Below are 10,527 nucleotides of genomic sequence, written 5' to 3'. Positions count from 1 at the left end.
CCAGTCTCTGGGGACTCTGGGTGTCTCTCACTTTCTGTCTATTTCCTGTTCATATCCGTGGCTTATTTTTTTCCCTTGGGATACAGCGTCCATAGACCAGACATCCTAAACTCCCATTTTGTCAGATCCATTAACTTTTCACCTTATAGCTTGGGCTTTTGGTGTCCTATTTAAAAAGTCTCCTCCTCGCACTCACTATACTCTATATTAGCTATGTGGCATTCCCTTCCACTTTTAGGTCTCTATTCTGAACCCATCTTAGACTATCTTGGGTATTTTGAGCAAGTTTTCCCATCATAGGCTGTTAAACAACTCTTATTCCACAGATGAGGAAACTGAGTTGTTTCCTAAGAGGAAACAACTTGCATAGAGTCGCAGGGGATGTTGCTCTCTTCTGTGACAAATCTGCACTACTCCAGTATATCCGCCCACTCCCCTACCCTCAGGCTGAGGGACTGGAACTTGACGGTTCCCTTCGGAGTAGGAGGGAGAGGCTTGGGTTAGGGTCCCTGCGCGGGCCTCTGCTGTCATCTACTGGCCATTTGCAGGACTGCAGGCACTGAGGCTTCAGGCCCACCGGGTTCTCTGAGCCCTTCTGACTTTGGGATTGGGCCCAAATTGAGCTCCCGCCCACCTCCCTGTACAGCAACACACACACACACACACACACGCACGCACGCTCGCTCATGCACACACGTGGATGCACGTGGATTCCTGGGCTGCAGATCCAAGGCTCTTCAGAGCATTAGATCCCAGAGAACTGGTACTTGCTGTGCGTAGGTCTTGAGCCAGGGGAAAGGCCTGGGGCTCTGTTCTGTCTCCTTGAGACAACCTTCAAGCTGGCAGGGTTTGGTGAAGCAGAGACCCTGATGATGGCCTCAACTGACTGAACCCCTCTTTTGGACCAGACACTGAATGGGGGTACTATCTGGACACTCTGTGACCTCACTGGGACCAGAGGAGGCAGTGCTGTACCCACCCCACATAACCTACCAGACAGACATGCCGGGAGAGATCAAGCAACCTGTCTGAGGTCAGCAGCACTCATGGCAGGGTCTCCATCCCAACCCCCAAAGAACTCCAGGGCCCAGCTCTCACCCTCAAATGATGCCCTCCTTTCCTGTGCCTCCCTGCCCCCTTCCCACATTCACTTGTACAAATACGCTCTCACATGTGTTCACAGATGCACGCATATGCACAAGCACAGATTTGCACATGTGCACAACACGGGCATGCACACGCACACAGACATTTACGCCCGGCTGGACCCAGAACCTCAGTCACAGAACCCCACCTGAGAATCTGATCCAAGATCTCAGAGACGTGAAGGAAGCCCTGTGATCTGGAAGCTTCCATAGCTTGGAGACTGGAGAAGGATCCTCCCTCTGGAGGTGACCTGGTTTGGGCCAGATGAAACCAAAGCTGAGCAAGAGTTCATTCTGGACAAGCGGGATCCCACTCACAAGCAGAGTGCCAGGCAGCTGAGGGTGGGAGCTGGCTCCTTATCCCAGCCAAATTATCTCAGTGTATGCTGTGGTTGCTAGCTTATTTTCTAAAAATAGGATCAGATAACAATTGTTCTAAACATTTTATAATTGTATTTTTTTTAAAGATTTATTTACTTTTTGAGAGAGAGAGCGTGAGACAGAGAGAGATCATGAGCAGCAGGGGAGGAGTAGAGGGAGATGCAGATTCCCCAATGAGCATAGAGCCCAATGCGGGGCTTGATCTCAGGACCCTGGGATCATGACCTGAGCTGAAGACTGATGCTTAACCAATGGAGCCACCCAGGTGCCCCATCATTGTATTTTTAAACTGATCTCTTTTTAATTCAGATTTTAATTGCATAAGTAAAACTTGCTTGTTATAATAAATTCAAGACATAGGGAAATGTAAAAAGTAAGCAATGGCAATGCTTGCCCCTTTGCAGTCTCCACCACCAGTGCCAATGTTTACTCAAGGACACACAGTGCCCACGTAGGTCCATCATAGATGTTTTCAACTATTCACTCAACACAAGAGACTCAGAATACGTGGTTTCCCCTAGCTGCTCATTTGCCAGCACACTGATGGGAGAATTCACTGTTTGGGATAGCTGGGCCAGAGTAGGGGTAGGTTCATGGTGTCAGACTTTGCCACACAGCCCTCTGTGATAGCTGTATGTCCAAGGGGCCAAGGGCTGAGGACTTTGGAATAGTTTACAGTGATGAAAGGGTCCAGTGAGTGAGTGAGTGTGTGTGTGTGTGTGTGTGTCCAGGGAAGAATGGTGTAGAGGACTGAATATATCCCTGACACATACACACACACACACACGTGTAGACTATTCTTCCGGGAGAGGAATGGCTACAAGTGATGAGACTAAAGAGACCAAATGAGCCAGACTTTGAGGAAGGCACTGCTGTGTATTACTGTAACTGACCCATCTTGTGACTGTTCCTAGTGGGGAGGAGCTGGGAGACCCTGCAGCAAAAGCCAATCCCTGGAGTGCAGGCAGGGCTTACCCGGGAGAGAATAAGGAAATTTGTCGAGTGAAAGCATGAGAGGAATTGCCACTGGGTGGCATCATGGGCCCAGCAGTCAGACCAGGGGTGGGTAGGGAGCAGCCAGAGCGGGAGAGGTGATAATGAGAAGGCCAGAGGGACCCACAACACCTGGGGCAGAACAGGGGCACATCATAGACCACTCACACAGGTGAGGCGCAATACTCTGTCACATTCACTGACGGTGACTGGAGGCCCTTGGGGCCTTTTAGTTTAACACACAAAACTGCATCACTGCTGAAATCCCTTAAGGGAGCTTTCAATGGGACACCCAATGTGCTCTGACATTTGACTGGCCTGGGGGCAGGGAAGCTTCACTGTGGACCTTAAAGCTGGATCCTAAAGGATGCCTAGGAGCTGTCAGATCAAGGAACCCGGCGGCGGCGGGGAGTGGGGGGAGGTGCGGTGGAATGTTACTGTGCTCCAAGCACCAACTCATCATTTGCCGGCTGTGAGATCTGGGGGACATTTTCACTTCTCTGTACCCGCATCTCATCACCTGTAAAGAGGACACAATGTGTAGTGGTTAGACAAGGAAATGAAGCTGGAAATCACAGATCATACATGGCACATATGAAATGTTCAGTGAAGTAGTCACAGTTAGAGGGAAGAGGTAGTCCTGGGGTAGAGAGCTTGGGATTTGGCCCCACAGGGACCCAGGTTCAAATCTTGGTTCTGTCGCTTGGCAGCTGTGAGGCCCTTTTGTCTTCACAGTAATGGGGCGGTAACAGTTTCTGCTGAAGAGACTGCACCCTACAAGGTGCTCCATGCTGGGGTCTCTCAGTGTCCCAGCCATCAAGTGGATAATGAGGTCGCCACACCTACCCCCATCCCAAGATTGGGATGTGCCTTCTTCCCCAACTCTTTCAGAGAAAACATTCTCGCCTGGATCCTTTTAGCTGTGGCAGATCCTTGACCCCCGTGGACCTGTTCGGATCTGAGGCCCCCCTCTGCACCCCTCCCCTCCTTCCACGTCCTTCTCCAAATCCCGCCCCAAGCCACCGACTTCACCACCCCACACAGAGTCCGGGTATCCAAATGCGGCCCACAGGGGGCGCTTGCTTACCAGACAGAGAGCTTTGGGGGAGCCACTAGCTGGGTGGACAGGCCCGTGACCCTGCCCTTGCGCAGCCACCAGTTCTACAGAGCGATAAAGGGGCCTGTCTCCAAGGAAGCGGAATGCCCAAAGTAATCTGCGCTCGGGTGGGTAAAATCCCTGCTCTTCCCTGGCTTTCTCCAACCGGGTCTTCCCCTGCTGTTCTCTAGGTCACGTTCAACCCGGCTGAATCCTCAGCCTCCTATCCCAAAGCTGCAATTGCCCCGCCCCGGGCACTCGGCTCCGCCTCCTGAGCTGCGATTGGTCGGCGAGCGTGACCCCGCCCCATTTTCCTGGAAAGTTCTTGGAAATCTGTCAAAGGTGTTTCCTTTAGCGGCCCTCAGCACCGCCCTGGGGAGCAGGCGCCCCCGCCCACACCCCTCCCCCGCCCCGCAGCACAGCCGGCTGTTCTAGGAAGACGTCGCTTCCGGGAAGGGTTGGGACACAGAGGACAAAAGATTAGGCGGCTCGCCCCGCCCCGCCCTCCCGGCCCGCCCCCCGCGCCCTCCCGGCCAGCCCGCGCCGTCGCCGTTCAGTCCCAGCCAGCCGCCTGTGCGCCGAGGGAGCCTCTCCTGCGAGGGAGCCCTGCGCCCACTGGCTCGCTCCAGCCGCCGCCGTCCGGCGGAGCCCCAGCTCCGGAGCTGCCGCTGCCGCTGCCGGGACATGGTCCTCTGCGTTCAGGGGTAAGTGCGGCTAGCCGCCCCCGGCCCGGCCTCTGCGCTGGGCTTTCGGGATAGTACCGCCTCGTGCTCGCTGCCGGCCAGTAAGAGGGCTGGACGGGCCGGAGATGACCGAGTGCGGAAGGAGCTCTCGGGGTGACGACAGGGAGCGGTGACAACACCGCAACTACCTCTGCTCGCACTGGGGGTAGTGAAACTGGGGGTCGGCTGACGACGGGAGGAACACAGGGTAGCCTAACCCTGGGTTCTGGCTGGAGCCGTTGAACGCCGGCGAAGCGTGTCCTCTAAGACGTAGCTCACCTGCCCAGACCCTCTTCTGGGCCCAGAGCTCTCTACCCTAGCCTGCAGGCCGCAGGGCCTACCGGTGACCTTGGGTTAGCCCCTGCCCCGCTCTGTCCCATCATCCACCCTTCTGCCATGGGCTAGCGACTAGGCTTTTCTTGGGAAGCCAGCCTGAGATCCATGGCTCCCCCCAGGTTGGCACCTGCTGGCCAGCAGCACTTGGAAGAGCCTGAGTTTGGCCTGATTTAACTGTGGTACCCCCACAATTGCGTCACCCCTCCTCTCAACCCAGTCTGGGATCCCATTGTGAGCACTTGGCTCCTGCCTCCCTTCTCCAACTTTCCCCCAAAGACTGGGGTGGGGTGGGGGCTGGTAAGAAGAGTCTTGGCCTTAGCTGAACATTCTTCCTTACGCCTTAGCATCCCCTTCAACCGATAGGTCTGATGCTCTCCGGACTGATGTGACAGGAACTCAGAAAGCTCCAGGGAGAGAGAAAGGAGAGATGACTGAGTGTCCACACCCAGGGAGCACGGGGTGGCCCAATGGCTGTTGTTATCAGAATTGGCATAGTACCAAGTGAAGAAGGGTGGAAGGTGGGGCAAGGCTGAAGTGCCCGTTGCCCTGAGCAGTCCTGTTTCCAAGGAGGGAAGCAGGAGGAGCTAGGAAGACTATGCTACTATATACTTCTCCCTGATGGTCTCCCGCATCTCCCTCCTCTGAATTTTGGGACTCCCGAACAGCCCCACACCCTTGTTCTCAGGACCCCTCCCCCAATTCTGGGGTTCCACATTCTCCACAGGGCCAGTGTTTGGTGTCAGGGAGCAAGATTTTTTTTTTTTTAAGATTTTATTTATTTGACACAGAGAAACAGCAAGAGAGGGAACACAAGCAGGGGGAGTGGGAGAGGGAGAAGCAGGCTTCTCACTGAGCAGGGAACCCGATGTGGGATCCCTGGGATCCTGGGATCATGACCTGAGCTGAAGGCAGACTCTTAATGACTGAGCCACCCAGACGCCCCAGGGAGCAAGATTTTTAAGACCTCCACATATACAGCCACAGCCACAGCCCATCTGGTGCCCTCCCCAGGTAGGTTTGGGCTGCTGGCTTTGTTGGAGGCGCCCACCCTCAGGGCTGAGTATGCTCCACTGGCATGTGTCCCCATTCAGGACTCACAGGCTGGGCTCTGCAACAGGCAAACACACGTACAGGCCGCCCACACCTAGAGCACACCTGCTGTCGCCCCCGCCATGGCGATGACAGCTGTGGACACACCCCTCCTCAGATACAGTCACTCACCGGGTGCTTGTCATTCACCAGGAGACCAATAGGGCTGTTCACACACTCAGAAACCATGTTGACCCTAGAGGTGCCCACACCCACAAGTGCCCTGCTAAGCTGTCAGGACAGGGCCACCACTGGAGGTTCTGGCCTGAGTGGCTAGCCTGAGCTGAGCTGGGGGACCCAGCAGGCAGGCCTCCAGCTGGTTCCTTGGAGCTTGGCCTCTGGCTCCCCTAGTAGGATTCCAGAGCTCCCGTAAGGTACCGAGAGTGGGTGTGGGCAAGTACTATGCAGACTGTGGTAGGCCAGGGTCTTGTGACCCCTTCTCCCGATTTGTTAAAATCTTCTAACGTGGGGCGCCTGGGTGGCTCAGTGGGTTAAGCCTCTGCCTTAGGCTCAGGTCATGGTCTCAGGGTCCTGGGATCGAGCCCCGCATCGGGCTCTCTGCTCAGCGGGGAGCCTGCTTCCTCTCTCTCTGCCTGTCTCTCTGCCTACTTGTGATCTCTGTCAAATAAATAAAATACTGAAAAAAAATCTTCTAACGCTCAGCGATAACCTACACTGTGAGATCTGGCTCCTCTGTCCGCGCCCTGCCAAGGCTTCTGTCTGACACCTCTTCCCGCCTCATAAGAAATTCCGGGCACTTACCCATGCTGTCATCTCTGCCTGGATGGAGCACCTTCCCTCCGCTCCCTCCTTTGGCCTGACAGATTCAGCTCAGGAACAGGCAGACCTTGACTCCCCCATGACACCCTTTGCTTTTATGACTTCGGGTTATAAGTTCTCCTTGAAGGCAAAGCCCATGGTTTTGTTATCTTGGTGTCCTGAGGCCCAGCAGGGGACCAGACCCAGAACTGAGGCCTGAGGATGTATTTCATGAGGAGTGAGGAAGGACCAGCAGTCTCTTCTTGGGAGCCAGGGCCCATGCCCCTTACTCCCAGGAAGCCCCAGGATAACCATGCTGGGTGGCCTTCCCCTAGAGAAAGGCCACTGCTCAGATTGCGACTGGCTCGGCAGCCCAACTCTTGTCACCAGAGAGCACGGTATAGCCAAACCCGTCAGGATCTAGTCTGGGAGTACCCCTCATTAGAGGGTGGAGAAGCTGAACAGCAAGGTTTGCATAAGATCAGAAAGCCTAGTAGGGCTGGCTTGCCAGGGTGGGATCTGGAACGTGGAATGACTACCTTGCCCTTTCTCGGGAGCTTATGTTTGTGGGAGGTGGGACTTACCAGTGCCCTTAGAGGCCATTGTCCATCCCAGACCCTCAGCTGGGAGGAGGAGGAAATGGGATGGGAGTCTGACCTGTTTGGGGAGATTGTGCCCACCTCTCAGCCCTGGCCAGTTTGGACCGAGTTCCCCCTGACAGGTATTCCTGTTAGGCATCCTACCATAATTTGGGGGCCTCTGGAGCACTCCACGAAGGTTCCGGCCATGGTTCAAGCAGGATCAGTGCCATGTAATCAGCCCACCTCAGCCCACAGGGCACCAATGTGAAGCTTCTTTACACTGGATCCTACTGGTGGCGGGGACACCAGTTTCCTGTTCTGAGCTAGAAATGCCTCTAAGGAATGATCTGTGTTTTGGGTTGGTGCACAATAGAGAGTGCAATTACTGTTCAATAAATGCAAGAAGGCAGAGGAGGCTCTTTCAAAAGTGAATCTCCATGTGGGGGAAGCCATCAAGGAGGCTTTTGTGGTGACAGCTGGGAGGTGGTGTGCTGACATCATTGAGCCCATGAGTGGGCAGGGCAGGGAACCGAGATGGACGGGCCAGAAGTCATGTAGCCGGCCCCAGGTTCAGGGGATCTCTGGAAGCAGGGTGAGCACAGGGCCTCCACTCACTGCCCATCCCCTCTTTTCTAGGCCTTGTTCTTTGCTGGCTGTGGAGCGGATCGGGCAGCGGCCCCTGTGGGCCCAGTCCCTGGAGCTGCCCGAACCAGCTATGCAGCCTTTGCCTGCCGGGTCCTTTCTGGAGGAAGTGGCAGAGGAGACCCCAGCCCAGCCGGAGAGTGAGCCCAAGGTGCTGGACCCAGAGGAGGACCTGCTGTGCATAGCCAAGACCTTCTCTTACCTCCGGGAATCTGGTGAGTTCGAGGAGAGAAGCAGGCCTTGTTCTGGGAAGTCCAGTGGGGAAAGCTTAGCTCTATCTGTTGAGTCTCCCTGCCCTGGAGAGTCTGATGGGGAAGGTGCGGTGCTCCCCATGGAAGCATAAAGGGGGAGGTGGAGTCCTCCCCTGCTTTGCGCCCCCAGCTGAATGCCCCACTGACCAGGCTCTCTGCCCCCTCTCCACTTGCCTAGGCTGGTACTGGGGTTCCATTACGGCCAGCGAGGCCCGGCAACACCTGCAGAAGATGCCAGAAGGCACATTCCTCGTCCGCGACAGCACCCACCCCAGCTACCTCTTCACCCTGTCGGTCAAAACCACCCGAGGCCCCACCAATGTGCGCATCGAGTACGCCGACTCCAGCTTCCGCCTGGACTCCAACTGCCTGTCCAGGCCACGCATCCTGGCCTTCCCCGACGTGGTCAGCCTGGTGCAGCACTATGTGGCCTCCTGTGCCGCCGACCCCCGGAGCGACAGCCCTGACCCTGCGCCCACCCCGGCCCTGCCTACCCCGAAGGAGGATGTGCCCGGCGACCCGGCGCTGCCCGTGCCCACAGTCACGGCCGTGCACCTGAAGCTGGTACAGCCATTTGTGCTCCGAAGCAGCGCCCGCAGCCTGCAGCACCTGTGCCGCCTCGTCATCAACCGCCTGGTGGCTGACGTGGACTGCCTGCCGCTGCCCCGGCGCATGGCCGACTACCTCCGGCAGTACCCCTTCCAGCTCTGACCTGCCAGTGTGGCTGCCGGGCCTCATCCGGCCATACCCTGGAGGGGACGCCAGCCCCAGCTGGACTTGGGCTCCCGTCATCCCTCCTCAGGTCACCCGGTGTCTGCGTGCACCTGACCAGCTGGACCAGGAAGAGTCAGCAGGAGCGAGGCTACAGGGGTGGGGGATGTCTGGAAAAGCGTCCCACAACCTAGAAGTCAGCCACCCCCCCAACCCCCATGTGGCTGGGGTGAGCCATGGGTCAGAAGAGAGGGAGACAGGCAGGACCTGTCTCATCCTGTGGGCTGGGCCCAGGCCCCCACTTGCCTGCTATGGCCTCCTGAACTATGTAGACTTTGCCGGCCCTGGTTTCTCAGTCCACAGGGGTAGGGTGGGCCCCCTCCTTCCAGCCACCTGTCTCAGTGCAGATGGTGGCTAGAGGAACTGAGGCTGGCGGTGACGGTCCCCCCGGTGGGGGAATAGGCCAGGCTGGGGGACTGCCAAGTTATACAGTATTTATTTATTTATTCTCTTTGGGTTGGTCTCAAGCTGACCCAACCCCACATCTCTGCCCTGAGCCCCAAGTGCTCTCGAGACCCCAGCTCTGCCCCAGCTTCTCTGGTTCTTCCTTGTGGAGAGCCCCACCCTGAGACCTGTTGCTGGACCCAAGGCAGTTCTGGATATCCTGGCGCTGACCCACCCACCTGTGAATGTGTCCCCCACTCTTCTGCCCCCAGCTCTGCTTTGGAAGGGTAGATAAATGGACAAGAAAAGAGGAGCCTGGGCGTCAGTGCCCAGCAGAGCCCACCTCTCCCCACCCCTGCAGGGCAGAGCCCTACCTGCACAGAGCTGGTCTGGCTGGGCCACGGGCCTGCAGGAGCGCACGGGTCGCCCCGGGTCTGCTGGGCCCACTTCCTGCCTGGGAAGGCACCTGCACGTGAGAGAGAAAGGCATACATATCTGATAAGACTTTATCAAATAATTATTATAACAAGCAGAACCCAGTTTGGTAGTCTTTTTTCTTCTACTGATTTTTCTGTATTGACAATAAAATTGTACTTTTCATTTAAGGAGCCCTGCATGGGTCCTCTTTGGGTTCTTATACAGTTTGTCCCCTTTGATGATATTATTATCTGCCACTTTACATCTGGATCAGCTGGGGCCCACCAACCTTGTGTAGCTAAGCAGTCCTGCTAGGGAACCCCCTAAAGGGTAGAGGAGAACAGGGAGCGGCCTTCCTCTCTCACTACTTGTTGTTTCCCTTGGAGGATGGGAAGCAGGAGGTGAAGGCCAGCTGGACTGCCTGCAGGGTCACTGACCAGGCCACTGCCAGCGGGGGGCAGTGGCAGAAGGGCACCAGAACTGAGAGGTGTAAAGAGATGTCAATTAAAGACCGAACGTGGAGATGCTGGGGGATGGGTGCTACGGGGGCACCCACTCCTAGGGGCTGTGTCTTCAGAGATGAGGCCAACAGCAAAGTCAGAGCCAGTCATTTCAGGGAGGAGGTACAGGGAGTGCAGAAGCACCAGGTCGTGACTGGGAAGCTCCTATTCCCGGACCACAAGGAGGCATGGGGAAGGGTCATTCTGTGCAGTGTGGCAGAACAGTGGAGCTGGGGATAGTGGCCAATAAGCCAGCAGGATCTGGCCTGAGGTGGGACCTGGAAGGGCTTTGACGCAGGTTAGTTGGGGTTAGAGGCACCCCTCTCCTCTCAGGGCCCTATAACCCAGAAGTAGATGGAAGAGCAGTTAAAATGAAAACACTCTCCATCACCCAATGGCCTGACTTTCTAAGGCTTCTGCACCTGAAATTCCACTGTGTCCTGAAATTTTCCGCACTTCC

The 10,527-nt window shown here is 56.2% G+C and overlaps 1 protein-coding gene across 1 annotated transcript; it reads left to right on the top strand.

The window, feature by feature from the left end:
• The first annotated feature begins 4,190 nt into the window (after positions 1-4,190).
• Positions 4,191-9,735, top strand: LOC111144142 (cytokine inducible SH2 containing protein). The gene is made up of 3 exons (XM_022498300.1): positions 4,191-4,319; positions 7,739-7,959; positions 8,174-9,735. Exons 1-3 carry the CDS (start codon positions 4,300-4,302, stop codon positions 8,704-8,706), a joined length of 774 nt encoding a protein of 257 aa, XP_022354008.1. The 5' UTR covers positions 4,191-4,299; the 3' UTR covers positions 8,707-9,735.
• The last annotated feature ends 792 nt before the right edge of the window (positions 9,736-10,527 follow it).

The sequence above is a fragment of the Enhydra lutris genome, unplaced genomic scaffold (genome assembly GCF_002288905.1).
Source record: "Enhydra lutris kenyoni isolate GAN:26980312 unplaced genomic scaffold, ASM228890v2 scaffoldscaffold10, whole genome shotgun sequence".
In the NCBI taxonomy this organism is placed as follows: Eukaryota; Metazoa; Chordata; class Mammalia; order Carnivora; family Mustelidae; genus Enhydra; species Enhydra lutris.
The sequence above is the reverse complement of the archived record's forward strand: the minus strand, read 5'-3'. Positions and strand labels throughout refer to the sequence as shown.